This window comes from Atractosteus spatula, chromosome 4, assembly GCF_055471065.1.
Source record: "Atractosteus spatula isolate fAtrSpa1 chromosome 4, fAtrSpa1.hap1, whole genome shotgun sequence".
In the NCBI taxonomy this organism is placed as follows: domain Eukaryota; kingdom Metazoa; phylum Chordata; class Actinopteri; order Semionotiformes; family Lepisosteidae; genus Atractosteus; species Atractosteus spatula.
This window is the reverse complement of record NC_142709.1, coordinates 59,470,970-59,485,987: the sequence shown is the minus strand read 5'-3', so window position 1 is coordinate 59,485,987 and position 15,018 is coordinate 59,470,970. Positions and strand designations below refer to the sequence as shown.

General features: G+C 39.6%; 2 protein-coding genes across 3 annotated transcripts in view; one reads left to right on the top strand and one right to left on the bottom strand.

Moving 5' to 3' along the window:
- Positions 1-2,442: 2,442 nt before the first annotated feature.
- pccb (propionyl-CoA carboxylase subunit beta) lies at positions 2,443-12,512 on the top strand. The gene is made up of 15 exons (XM_088913238.1): positions 2,443-2,694; positions 3,671-3,790; positions 4,860-4,928; positions 5,442-5,498; positions 6,414-6,527; positions 6,642-6,752; positions 6,967-7,075; positions 9,307-9,427; positions 9,805-9,886; positions 10,007-10,130; positions 10,490-10,597; positions 10,847-10,947; positions 11,192-11,290; positions 11,504-11,603; positions 12,265-12,512. Exons 1-15 carry the CDS (start codon positions 2,458-2,460, stop codon positions 12,384-12,386), a joined length of 1,674 nt encoding a protein of 557 aa, XP_088769364.1. The 5' UTR covers positions 2,443-2,457; the 3' UTR covers positions 12,387-12,512.
- Positions 12,513-12,900: 388 nt separating this feature from the next.
- Positions 12,901-15,018, bottom strand: part of stag1a (STAG1 cohesin complex component a) — a 46,173-nt gene continuing 44,055 nt past the window's right edge. For both annotated transcript variants that reach the window (XM_088913236.1, XM_088913237.1), the window contains one exon: positions 12,901-14,679. In XM_088913236.1, the coding sequence (XP_088769362.1) occupies positions 14,656-14,679 (24 nt within the window). In that variant the 3' untranslated portion in view covers positions 12,901-14,655. The remainder of the gene's footprint in view (positions 14,680-15,018) is intronic.

The following is a 15,018-nucleotide window of genomic DNA, read 5'->3' as shown; positions in this document are numbered from 1 at the left end:
CTCTTTGGACCCAATACTATGTTTGGTTTTAAAATAAGATTATCAATGATTAATTTTACCGGTCGTATATGTTACATTGGTAAATATAATAATAATAATTATTATATATGTACAGTTTGTTTAGTCATCTTTGAATGTTAATGCTAAAACACGAAGATATTTCTAATGAATAAAGTGTTTAAATCTGTGATTTAAAAATGCCTCTTAATCTTTTCCAAAAATCGTGTTTCAGTAATAAAGGGTTAAATACTTTCTTGCGAGGTGTTCTCTAGAATCTAAATCTCTAGAAAAAAGAAAAAGGCATCAAAACAATACCGAATGTGAATTTTTTTCATTTAAATATAGCTGGTGAAGACGTACAGTAAATGTAAATCGTGGATATTACATGTAATCATAAGTATATAACTGTCTAACCTTAACAATATCTAAAGTGGGCGTATAAGTGGCGTAGAAAGCGGATACTAAGACAGCACATACCGTTACTATTTCCGCCAGTTTGTCAGCCTGATCCGTTCTTTTTCCTGGGATTTGTAGTCAATACGAGTATTACCTTATAAATCAAATACGGCTGATAAAATACAGACAGGGAAGAAACATTAGATTGCAATGTGGATCTATCCTGCAAGACCAGACGTCTTTCCAAATGTCCTCATTTGGGATTTTTATTTTTGATTAACGATGCGGCAAATAAGAACAGACAAGGCACAAGGATTCGTGCACATAGTGGCCCGAGAGAAAGATTTACTTGTATACCGATGCAAAGGCAAGAGGCAAAACCTAGGATTTTAAACATCCATCATCAAACAAAATCCTATAAACGGCGAACAAAAATACAGATCAAAGACAGACGACATGTTTCAGTGTGACACGCTGTCAAAACGAAAACATTACAACGGTGGTGTCCGTTACGACCTCCTAGTATTAACACAAGCCTAGCAATACTGGCGCATAGACCGAGCAGCGCCTGAGCAGACTAATATCCAGTTGTGGATATTGGCAATTAGTGGCTTTGACGATTTTGTCTCACAACTGATCTGTCGGTCTCAGGTCAGGAGAAAAAAAGATAAGCTCAACAGGACTGCGTGGTCTTTGACACAGCCTTGCACGAATGATAAAAAAAAACTGTCTCAAGGATTTTTTCAACGAACAATACTTAGAGGTTAATGGTACCACAACCTGCACCAAAGAAAATTTGTGTTAAAAAACGACTCCTTTCTGCATCACAGATCTTCTGTCACCCACCCCTTTGGTTGGCTTGAACATCTCACAATTCAGCATAAGGCTGGCTCACTATGACATAGCTGACTTCTGTTAAGGACAAAATAGCCTTGACTGGTGAATAAACACGCTACACCACTCTCTTGGTCACTACCTGAGATATTACAGAAATGGCGATTTCTGTCAGCTTCTTACTCTGGAATGGCCTCCAAGCACGTATATCATATTCATGTTGACGGTATGATGTAGACAATCATCATCCAGGTTTCACACCTTTCTCTCCCCTTCCCTCTGGTAAGCGTTAAAAGGAGCAAGCAGGCACCAACATCCAGATTCAGAGACAGTTTCTACCCACAGATGACTGAACTCTACCCCGACCACTGACTCAGACTGCTGTTTTTTTAATTCTCCTCTCCCACTGCCTGTCCGACTTGTTTTTTTTTAAGTTGTATGTTGTTTAATTTGTTGCTGCTGCTGTTCTGTGTTTATGTTTTGATGATTCCTTAATGTATTTATATCGGAGCATACATGCAAATAAGCATTTAATTGCATTTGTGCATATTACAAATAAACTGAACTGAAAGTTAACAACAGGCATTTTGTCCGTGTATGGGTTATTTGTTGGTGCACTTTAGCGTGGTGAGGCCATTGACTCGCTTACAGCAAGGTTTCTGGTTTCTCTGGACAAGTCTACGAAATGTTTAAGTCAAGTAAGATTCATATTGAGAAACTGGTTGCATTTCAAGTAACGTATATAAAGTTGCTTTAAACTGTAATTCTGTTATAGAAAAGATGTTACTTCATCGTACTTTGCTGTTAACACAATTACAGTTATTATCTAAATGTACTCAACTACATAGTACATTCAAATATCCGTACAATCTGTCCAAAAAGTTTATTGCTTTTTTCTGCATTGCAGAAAAGCGATTAAACAATTCAGAAATAATCGGTAAGATGTATTTTGCACAAAATTATTGCATTTTAAAATGTACTTCTCTAACCTTGTGTGGTTCTTAATTTAAAGAAGAAGGACCATGCCAGGTTTCTACCAAATCCTATTAATCGAGTTGCTTTTGGTTATTTATTCGGTTGGCGTCCTTCATGGTCAAACTATCTCCCGCCCTCCTGCTGAATAGAGCTCTCCTATTGGTTCCTGTGAGAGAAGGAAAAGCGCCGATTCGTCGAGAAGGAGGCAGCCATTGGTCGCTCAGAAGTGGTCTCTAAGTGTCAGTGTCAGACATGGCGGCTTTCACAGTAGCACGAAGCAGCTGTAGGTTGCTTCATGGACTCCGATCCGCTTTCAAAAGCCACGTAAGGATCAATGGAGCTGCTGTGGCTTCGGCACGATCAGATGTGCAGCTCCTGCCCCGGTGGTACTCGGTCAGCCACCTGTCCGTGCAAGAGCGGATTGACAAGAAACGAAAGGCAGCGCTGGTTGGAGGAGGTCAGAAGAGAATAGACGCACAGCATAAGAGGGTAAATATACTTCAGTCAATGACATACAGTAGCCTGTCTTCAGATATGTAGCAAACATTATGAAACATATAATTGTTAAAGCAGTAGGAAATTTAATTTGTGTTGCTTTAAAGGATAAAAGGCGTGATCTTTAGATATTTGTTGAGGTTAGGCGGTGATCAACTGTGCTTTTTCAGTGATTAAAACCCGTGTATCAATTGTTTTATTTTCAGTTTTACGAATGAAAACCTACCTTGTCTGATTTTGTTCCTTTTAATTCGAGACCAATGACCAAATCTCTCGTTGTGCTATTAGTTGCTTATCCAGAAGCAGTTCCCAAGGGATTTGGCAAGATTTAGTTCTTCAGACATGGTGAAAGTTGGTTTTAGGCGGTTTGGTTTTATTGTTCATTTCGTATCCCGATCAAAATGCTTATTTTTAATTTATAAGGGACCTGATCTGAATGTCTATTGACATGCACTAGGTAATTTACCTGAGGTTACGGGCAGAACAGCCTCACGGATCCTGACTGTGCAGTGAAAATCCAGAATATAAAGAGTGGGGAAAGGTCACGACACTACAGATATCCCTCAATGATACATCTCTTTGGATTGTGGAAGATCAGACACCCGTCAGTCTCTTTTAAAGATGAATCTTGTTGATTTTTTTTTCCATCCGAGCTATTCTAAGTAAACTGCCAGTCTGTTTCAGGTACAGTATGTGGCGCTCCCGCAGTCTTTACGTAATCTCGCAATTTTTGGACGAGACGGAGACTTTCTTAGCGCTACCGAACTCCTTTGGATTTATTTGCTTTTGATTATAAATTCGCAAGACTGTAAACACCGTGGGTATAATTCATATATGCTGCGATCAATTACAGTTTACATCAATGCATTGTTATTTCAGCTTTTGTGAATAGTGGTTTAAATGGTCAAATTCGAGCTTTGTTTCGAGCCACGTCCCAGATCATTTCAGATGTCAATGCTCTTTGATTCAGGGAAAGCTGACGGCCCGAGAGCGAATTGAGCTGCTGTTGGATCCAGACAGCTTTGTAGAATATGACATGTTTGTGGAACACAGGTGTTCAGACTTCGGCATGCAGGCTGATCACAATAAGGTATGTACAGCCCCTGTTCATAGTATATGTAGGGATGAACCTTTCGGGAATGTACCACATACTGATAGAAGGGTAGGGGCCTCTGTTCGAACTGGACTAGAAATTCCAAACCTGGGCAGCAATATGGTGACAGTGGACACTGTACTGTATAAGGATTTATTCTTCAGATGAGATTTAAGACCACGACGTAACTACTTTTAGGTAATTAAGGTCCTGTAGCAACAGTAGGGTGGATAACGGTGTCCTGGTTTAATTCATGTCCAGATCAGACTCTGTCTGCCATACCTAATGTCAGTTCAGGTGGGGAGCTGCGTCAGCATGCGTAGGCTGCAAAGGAACAAGTAATAGGTTTATTCCATGCTGAAAAAAAGAAGAAAGAGAACACAACGTTTCGGCCGTGGAGCCTTCTTCAGGTGTGGACGTGGAAGATAAACCTATTACTTGTTCCTTTGCATACCTAATGTCATACCTGCACTTTCATTTCTTATTTCCTCGCCTTATCTGCTGTACACGTTCTCCAGCAAGCTGCTGGAATGGATTAGTTGCAAGAATAATACAAATGGGTACTGCTTCAAAGGTTAGAAAGTCCTAATGTGGGGTCTTTCCTACATAAACAGCAATTTGGGATCTGTCTAGATGGAAAGTTCTATACTGTTCAAAATACACGAAACTGAGTTCACGTTACTACTGTCAGCATTATTTATGCACTTCTGTTTCTGTATTGTTTTGCTCCTCATTATATTCATATTAAGCTGCAGACTGCTTGTCCAATTCAGCATGGCTTCTAAGCTGTTGATATGCAGTATTTAGTAATATGGAGGATGTACCCTAGAGTAATTCATGAAAGTAGAAGGGACGTTTCTTTGATTACTTTAAACTAGAGAAACAGGACTCTGACTCTCACACTAACAATAGTCCAAATCTAAACAAGTTTAATCATAATTAATCCTAGCTGTGAGCATTTTCTGTAATGCTAGATGTAAGCTATGCCATTAATCTCAATATTTGATTTGATTTGATTCTTTGTGTTCTTTCCTGCGTACTGTTTTCCCAAACCTTCGTCTCCCAGTTTCCAGGTGACAGTGTGGTGACTGGCCAGGGCCGCATCAATGGAAGACTGGTATATGTTTTCAGTCAGGTAAAAATAATGCTGTAATTTTACATGTGCATGTGTGTGAGCAGATTTCAGTTTATTTCCAAAAACATGGTATTCAGTCATTTTGGAACACTTTAGAAGAAACAAACAGTCTAACGATCAAAATGTGTAAAACAAATCTAATTACATAGGTTAAATTTAACATTCAGCATTGAAAGACTTTGAACTGTCGGTTATAAATATGGCCTGTTGCCAAACATGTTAACGGCACTTTAGTATTGCTCGAATTGTTGCTGGCAATCGTCATTAAAAAATAAAGCATTAATACACTAGATGAGTATTTTCTTTAGAGGAGCTGGTTAAGTGAGCCTTTGTAAAGGATTTAATCTCCTTATTATGTGACTACATTGGAAAATGATTTTTCTTAAACAGGAAGGGCAAGGGGAGGCTCATTAGTTTAGAACGGGCATCAATTCATTGTCTTTCCAGTCTCAAACCGTATACGGAGCGTCTGAAAAGACCCCTGGTGTAATGTCCCGTTCCTGTTTTTTATAGGATTTCACTGTTTTTGGAGGCAGTCTTTCAGGAGCTCATGCACAGAAGATCTGTAAGGTACAGTTCATGACATTTCTACTGAAGGATGTGTTTTCTCATGGGGGGAAAAAATGAAAAGCAGGACTGTTTGAGGAAATTACCCCAGTTGACAAAAAATATAGGTAAAAAATGTTAAATGCCGTATACACAACGTATATTTTTTACCCCAGAATTGTTTTGAGATATTTTTGATGTCATACATGCTAACAGCTGTCGGTTAAGGAAGATAAAAATAATAGCAAGAAAAAAAGAAAAATAGTAATGCAATATTCAATTGTGCCTTCAAACACAAACTTCAAAGGGCAACTCAGTGTGATGTCTGATTAACTAGAATGTACAAAACAAGGTTAGAGTCAATTTAATACTTCAGCCGGCAAAGGTTTCATTTAGAGCACAGACTGAGATCCTTAATCTAGATTATTATTCATGTATGTGACTGAAAACTATATACATTTGACACCATTAATATATGGCATTTTATTGGAGCAATCCGAGTAAAAAATACCTGACTTCAGTTACAACATCAGTGGGCCATGCTGAGAGAGCCTGGCGATCTGGCATTCCCCAAGTGGCAATGCACAACTGGCTGAGCTCCCCAGGGGTTGGGTGGTCTTAATTCAGCAGGGTTTCCTGAGCTTGCCATGCAACAGCGCCACCTGCTGGGAGCCTCCAAGCTTTGCAGTGATGTCAGTGAGACATGGTAATGATGCATGGCTCTGACAGATGGGCATGTCATTGGAATCCATTCCAAACTGGAGAGGTATAAAATGGAAAGTCATAGAAATGAAGAGTTATGCAGGGCACCTGCAGAAATTCTTGTGGTCAGAATGAACATACAGCTTCTACATTGCAGTGGAAAGCAGGTGACTGGATTCGAGTCTGAAGAGCAGCTTGTTGCACAGCTGAAAAGTCTTGATTTGCTCCCACACACAGATCATGGACCAGGCAATGATGGTGGGTGCTCCAGTCATCGGCCTGAATGACTCTGGCGGAGCCCGGATTCAAGAAGGGGTGGAGTCTCTTGCTGGATATGCCGATATTTTCTTGGTAAGAGAACGCCTCCGCGTAGGTCTGGGTAGAACTTGCAACGTGTAAATTGCTCAGATGAACAGCGTATTGAAGTAAATGGTTCATTTTGTTTACTGTATTTCCTGCACACAGAGAAATGTGATGGCCTCAGGAGTCATACCTCAGATCTCTCTCGTCATGGGCCCTTGTGCTGGTGGGGCTGTCTATTCTCCTGCCTTGACAGACTTCACATTCATGGTGAAGGTAAAATGCACACAACCGTTTCCGCTATTCATAATGAAGCATGCCTCGCAGGCGGGACAATTCAACAAGTCTTCATATATTAGGTAAATGGCTAACTTTATTCTCTGCTCCGATCTAGGGGAGTTTGTTATTACTTCTTTCGTTGCAGTGATAGAAACCAGTAATTACTGACTCAGTAATTCGGGTTTCTGTTGAGATGTTTTTTGTCCTCTAGGACACTTCGTATCTGTTCATCACCGGCCCAGATGTGGTGAAGTCGGTCACCAATGAGGACGTGACCCAGGAAGAGCTTGGCGGAGCAAAAACACACACAGCTGTGTCAGGTGGGTTAATGTTGGATGTCACAGAGGAAACTAGTTTCCAGCAGCTACTAACAGGGTGTACCGGATAGCTGAGCTTAACAGTGATGGCACACTGTCCATAAACATTGCATAAATGTTTCTTAACTACTGACTCTTAAAATGTTTTTTTCTGACAATGTTTAGAAACTGGAATCTGTGGATTTGATTTACTTAGGTTATGCCTTTATCCGAGATTGCCTCCATTCAAATCAATCAGTGAAGCACATAAAAAGTGTTCATCCAGATTTATACAGCCCAGTTTTTGTCGTGTTGTAACTTTTAAAAAGTGGGGGGAATTGACAAATAGTGAAATAAACAGGTTAAACTCTGGAGTCCCCAAGGTATCTTTGTTTTTGTAGCACTACATATTTTTGTATAAATTAAGAATCAAGATTATGTATGATATACCCACGCAATTTGGAAGTGCCAGGTGGCTGCATCTTGGATCACAGCAATGACCTCTGTAGAAAGCCAAGAAAACCTCCATTGTTTCCAAAGCAATGTGAAACAAGCTCTGGCTGTGAATTACTGCCTGATCTATCCCAAGCCTCCTTTTTTTAAACCATTTGACTTCTTCACAGAATGCATGAGGTTTTTATGAGACAGTCGTAACATATCTGAAATGAAATGCTAGGTGGTCAGTCTTGGTGATCTATCCTCAGGAACCCTGGAGAAGTGGTAGAAGGGTATTTCCTTCATGCTATCTCAATTTTAGTAGCCAACAACAACAGAGTCAAAATTACCATCAGGAACTGATGTGAAAACAAGTTAGTCACAGCCAAGGGGTTGAATATTGTGGCCATGACCTTGATCCTCCATACAGCACACAGTATTGACCTTTGACTCACGGGGATGAAGCTGCCACTGGAACTCTGATTCCCATGATGCACTGTTCATGAGAGGAAAGGGCAGAGTTGACCATCTTGGTTTTATAATGAGAATCTCAGCCTTTATACCAAAACAGAGTGAATGAGGAAGTGTAAACATTCTTCCCCACCCCCTCCACCCAATGGGCCATGTACCCCTTGACCCATTGCCCACTGTGCAGTGCCAGTTCAGCTCTCTCTGAGGACACCACAGACCTGCAGGCACTCAGGAAGTCACAGGGGTCATGTGATTCCACCTTCAGCCCCTCAGCTGTGTTGAGCCAATTGTGTGCCAGTGCCTGAGGCATCATAGAGCCCAACCTCTAGAGCCCGGATAGCTCAGTCAGTAGAATATCAGACTTTTAATCTGAGGGTCCAGGATTCAGGTCCTTGTTCGGGCGGTTGTGTTTCTTAAATCTATTGTAAATGTCCATAATAAATCATAGAGCCCAACCTCTGCTCGGATCAGCTGTCTCTACTAGTTGAGCCACATGGACATCCAGTGCCACTAAAGAATATTGACAAGAGCATTGACTTCTAATTAAAACTGATCATTCCCATCTATGCCTCTTCTGGACCTTTTCAACCACATTCTTACCCTTTGCAGGCAGTTCCCCTTAGAGCCTTACCGCAGTTTTATTTCTTAGGTATCACGGCTGAAGGACACAGAAACCTATTCAGAGGTTGCTGAACGTCTACTGGATTTTCTTCCAGTAGTGTAATTCTCTGAAAGTATCATTTATTCTTGTACACAAACCTTGTCTTGTCACAATAGTGGGTCAGTGGTGGAAGGCGATGATTTTGATGTTTAAAAACTTGGGCACACAAGGGAGTCTGTCCATGTGTGGAAGTGCAGATAGGCCATGTGGTGTCGTCTGTGTGTGGAAGAATTTGCTGATTTCTTTTAATGAGGTGAAATTTAATTGGATTCAGTGTGGATATGAGCCAAGACCCCACAGTTCTGTGCCAGCTCTGAATTAATGATCCAGACTCTCAATGAAAGCAGTGTGTAATTAACAGCGAAATGTGCCGTGGCCTGCCTGCTCCACTTTTAATTGCTTCAGCTCTCCTAGAAAGGACTCTCCGGGGGTTTCAGGAAAGCATTGCTGGGGCTGGCAGGTTTTTTTTTGTTTCGCTTTTATTATCTGACCTTCTCTCAAAATGTTTTTAGTGAATGGGCATATAGCAGAAATGACTGGTGACTTAGCACAGTTTTTTTTCATACCAATTCAAGACCTGCTCTCCATTTGAGTGCACTGTTAAAGACCAACCTCAAGAGGGTAAGTCAAAAACATTTGTTTTGTTAATCAATCTAATGATTTTAAGATGGATCTTGAATTCCCCCAGGTGTTGCCCACAGAGCATTTGAAAATGACATTGATGCCTTGCTGAATCTCCGAGAATTTTTTAACTTTCTCCCTCTCAGTAACAAAGACGCAGCACCAGTGATTGAATGCCATGACCGCAGGTAAGAGCTGGCGTTTAGTATTATGTATTTGTAATACATTTTTTTAAGACTTCATGAAATATGTGGCGGAAAAAAAAACTATGCATCTATGCCCTCTAGTGGTAATCGGGTCACATTGCACACTTTTTTTCCAAATCGTTCTCTGGTGGCCTAAATGCTAAATCCATTTTACCTTCAGTTTCTTAATTGAACTAATGATGTCATATTTTATCACTTTTCCACAGCACAGCTGCTTTCCTTCTGTGTACATTTATGTTTTATATGGTGGTATTGTAGTATGCGTTTCATGACACGCTTCATGATGGCCTGTTTCAGTTTTGCATTCTGAAGCTTGCAGTTCACAAATTATACAGTAACAACTACATTTTGTATTACAGCGATCGCCTTGTTCCTGGCCTGGACACAGTAGTTCCCTTTGAATCCACTAAGGCATACGACATGCTGGATATTATTCGCAGTGTAAGCAGTCATTGTAGATAAAAGGGTGCAGTAAAAACACCACGCTTCTGTGCTGCAGAACATTCTTACTGATTTTTTTTTTCAGGCAACAGGCTCTGAATATGTTTGTTTTATTTGTAGATTGTGGATGAGTCGGAATTCTTTGAAATTATGCCAAACTATGCAAAGAATATTGTGGTGGGTTTTTCTAGAATGGATGGCCGCACTGTTGGAATTGTGGGAAACCAGCCCAAAGTGGCATCAGGTGAGACTGACTTCTGAAGCCTAACGCCTGGCACGTTGTCTTTAGTATTTTGCTTATTATGTATGTTGTATATCGAACACTAACTGAAAAATGAATCACTTTTTAATGCCTAATGAGGAAGCTTCTTGGAAATAAGCACAACACGAAAGCTCTTAGCAATGGTCTTTTTTGAAGCAGCAAGCTGAAAAGATTACACTGTCCTTGACTGCAGAGTATCAATTAGTTCTTTTCTGCTTCGTGCACTGTGCTGTTCAATTTCACATTTGAGTTCCTTGATCCTCTTTTAGTTTTAATGGTGCTGCAATACCAACAAGGTAATTGCAGCTTTTATCCTACATGTTTTGTCTCAATGTCCGTAGGCTGTCTTGATATTAACTCTTCTGTGAAGGGAGCCCGGTTTGTGCGGTTCTGCGATGCCTTCAACATTCCCATCATCACCTTTGTTGACGTGCCTGGATTTTTGCCAGGTATGCGGAAATTAAAGACGGTTTTGACCAAACAGCCAAAAAAAATAGGATATTAAGAGTGTCATTTTCTTAAAAAATAAACTCTTAGGCTGCAGCACAAATGCATTTTACAAGGGATGTAGTTACCTTGTGTCCTGAGTGTGTTTCAAAGGGACCATATCTTTCAAAACTGTGGAACTGAAGTGGATCTCTTCTGGTTTGTCGCGCAGCTTGGGTTTGGTGCTGAGGTTTTTTTCTTTCGACTCCCAGGGACAGCCCAGGAATATGGAGGCATCATCAGACATGGAGCTAAACTGCTGTTTGCGTTCGCTGAAGCAACTGTGCCGAAAATTACCGTGATAACCAGAAAGGTACAGTAGTACTTCAATACAAATATTGGTACAAAAATATCCTTGTGTACGAATATAATCATTTATATTTAAGTCATTAGTCATGGTTCAGTGGTAATGACGTAAAACAAAGCATTCTTTTTTAATTTGGAAGTAAGGCCAGATTTCTTTGCAGGTATGTGAAAGGAGAAGGCAAGTGTGTACTATGAGAAATGGAGATGCATGGGATTTAACGTTTTGAATGTCTTCTTCATGTCTGTCAAAGGCTTACGGGGGTGCCTATGATGTGATGAGCTCCAAGCACTTAAGAGGAGACGTGAACTACGCGTGGCCAACAGCTGAGGTGGCAGTCATGGGTGCCAAGGTAATTACAGCAGAGTCAACAGCTGTGGTGTTGAATCCAAGACGAGCAGCTGCACAGTACTAGCAACGTTGGCACAGCCAACAGTACAAGCACAAGTACAAATACCGCAGTGAAGCGGCTAAAAAATGAGAAACTGTCTATCCAGCAGCATCCTTTTCCTCTGACTTGGAAATGTTGTGATGTACAGCAACATGTTGACTCCATTTGTTACAGGGTGCTGTGCAGATTATTTTCAGGGGAAAGGAAAACCAGGAGGAGGCGGAAGCTGAATATGTTGAGAAGTTTGCAAACCCTTTCCCTGCTGCGGTCAGAGGTACAAATTTAAAATTATTTCAATCTGGTGTATGTTGCCTTTGAGAGACTGCATCTCATTTCTTGTTTTCTTTTTCAGTAGACAGCTCTGGCTAGAGTAGAGGCACGTCCCTGTGCATAGCAAACCTGCAGGTGCCTAGGAGGCCTCAGGGTTTGCAGTGTTCAGCACATTACAAATGACAGGAGGCCATTTAGGCCATCGAGCCAGCTTGGTAGTTAGTAATTGATCCAGGGCTCTCATCCAGCTGTTTCGAGAAAGAAACTGCTTCAAAAACATGGCTAGGTTGCTTGTTCCATCCTCGCACAAGTCTTCGCATTAAAAGTGTTTGCTATTCTTGGTTTTAAATCCACTTCCATATAGTTTCTACCTGTGTCTGTCCTGTTTCTGGTACCATTGCATTTAATTCTCCAGCTACAGAGGCTTAAACTTGGAAATACTTAAGGTGCTGCATACGATGTGAATGCATGCCAGTTCAGTGTTCCATTGTGTTTGCAGGCAGCAGAACTTAATAGCAGCATAACAAGAGTTACTCTTCGAATGTAGGCTAGTTTAAGTCTTTTTTTTTATACATACAGGGTTAAGTACAACAGAAAATGTATTGTACATCACACTAATAATTAGCTTAGGACATAACTGAAATGTGTATTTATGCCTTTTCTAGGATTTGTGGACGATATCATTCAGCCTTCAACCACTCGGCTGCGAATCTGTCGGGACTTGGAGGTCCTAGCAAGTAAAAAGCAAACAAATCCTTGGAAAAAACACGCTAACATTCCTCTGTAGGTTTGTACCTGAAAGTGTAGTATGTTTTATAGCAGATACTGTTTCAAACACCACCAATCCTTTTTTTGCATAGACTGAATAAAATGAGAACAGACAACTAATAAAATGTTTCTAAAAATGAAAAAATGCTTTTTTTTTTTTACAAAGTACAATATTAAAAATCAAAGCTATGTTCTCAGAAGTGGGGAAAATGGATTAGTGATCTATGTATTAACTGTAATTTTGCTCTTAGCTGGTGCTGTAGGGATATTTGTGAAAGGCAATGAAATATCTCTATCTGGGATATAATCCTTGATTTGTCAGGACTTGATAACATTCAGTACTGCTGGCAGAAAATTAAATTATGAACTCTCCAGGGCAGAGCAAATTACTTACTTCAAAAACACATGGTCTTTTAAGGCTTCAGTTCAAAGTTTAGACAGTTTCTGTGAGGAGTTCTGCCTGTTTTAAAACAACTTATGACATCCATTGAAGGAAAAAAACTGAAAATACCAATAAAGGGCAGAAAATCAACAGTTTTAGAACAGTTTATTAAAGGAAAGTGACGCCATCAGCTTTAAATTGTACAAAAAGAAAATTTTTTTAATATTGAAAATGTACAATTTACAGGATTACTAGCAAAACCAATCAAGGAGACACTCGAAATATAAAAGCTATTGAATCAGAACTGAATTTGAAACCCACCATGAAGGTACCTAGATATGAAACCTTTGTTATGCACTCTACAATACTGTCTAAATTAGAATTCCATTGTGATACAGGTGACTGCGAAGCACAAGGTTTGTTGCGACTAGGACTCAAACCATGCAGCATCTACTATGCTTCTATGCCCACAGAACTACAGTAGTGACATTTTAATCCAACCACTTTACAGCCAACAAAACTCCAAAACTTATCCCACATTTTAGACTGCCTTCAATTTCGCCGCAGTCGTTTTAGAGTTTGTCTGGCACGCTGAAAGCTGGATTAGCATGTAGTCCACTATCATTTGGCAACAGATCTGTCCAAATATAACTGTACAAACATTTGACAAAAATCTCACTTGATTCAAAACTTCATACTAAAACTACTAAAATTCAAAATATTTTTACTTTATTCATTTAAAAACCCAGGTACATGATCTGTGTGACATTTCTGGAAAATACTTGTGAGAGTTAACTTTTAACTGTACATGTAAAAATGCTTGGTTTCTGTTTTTGCTGTAAAATGAGATCCAGAAGTTTTATTGGTTTAAAAGAATCCTGTCAGGAACTGTTAAGATTAAAATTTGAGCTATCAAGCTGCTGCAGTATTTCAACAATACTATACACAAAGATACAAAGATTTATTTCCAATAAATATGGATGACAGAAATTCAGAAAAATCTAGGTATTCTTTTCTTTCCAAGGGATTGCAGAAGAGATGAGTTGCAGAACTATTTTTCCATCCCCATGGACAAAATCAGACAGCATAAGAACTTAAATCAGCCAAAGTAGTGTTAATTATGAAGGCATAATTAGCCTTTGCATGAATTAATCACTTAAAATGTCAACATTATTGAATTACCCTGGAGCTGGGGGGACATCTACACAGTGTTTCAGCTAAATAAAGGAGTCTTAAAAATCTGTTTTTTTGCAGACTAAGTGTAAACCTTTTATATTTGTATGCAAACCGTGGTGAACAAAAAGGAAGCTGAACTGTAAGTGGCTGTACAGTGTCAAGAAAGCTGACAGTGGTCAGCAACAGTTATTCAAACATTTACATCTTTAAAACATGGGAACGTGGAATCTGAATTCCACTGAATGAATTAAAAGCGTACCACAATGTTAACCAAATCCAGTGTGATTCAGATGCTGTTGTGTATTGCAACGCGGCTAATTAACAGGATAGGCATGAGTTTTTAAAAAGTTATTTTTAAACAAGATGAATGAACTGGTTTTGTTTTAAAAATGTACAGCTTGTTTTTTTTTATATAAATGTTATTCTGATTTATTTCAATGAAAACTTTGTGGTGTCTATTTTGAGGAACACCTTAAAACACTGTAGCACCAGCACCTCCACTGTTAATAACATTTTTCTGCATCCAGTCATCTCTGGGAGGTACCAACAGTCACCACAATGGCAATGATCCTTTTCAGCCTTTTTCCTGCTTCTTCCCACTGATCATTCCTTTTTATATTTTATGTTAAAATATACTTGATCAATTTTTAGAATGTTTTATAACAAGCAATCACAGTATGAAGGCCCCTTGCTCCAGACTTCTGAGTTTCTGAAGCCTCTTCCTCAGTCTTCAGAACATAGGCATCCCAAAGCCCTGGATTACAAAAAAAAGTGCAAAACAAGACTTTATATCGATATGCACCCATAAAACTAGATGCAACAAAAGGATTACAACTACCTTAACAAAAACGTCATTCTACAGTGAATGCCTACCTCTGCTAATTTAATACTGTAGAGGTGTTTTATATATGAAGGATATGCGTGTCTTAAGTGTTTTGGCAGAAATTTTTTCAGGTGCTCTTTCAATATAGTTTATACACATGTACTGTACATTTTCTATTATTTCCCCAGGTTTTCTCTCCCCACCTCCCATGTTATTCTTGACAAGCTTTCGTCCATAAGAGACTACTCAACTAGCACAAAACTTTAAAAA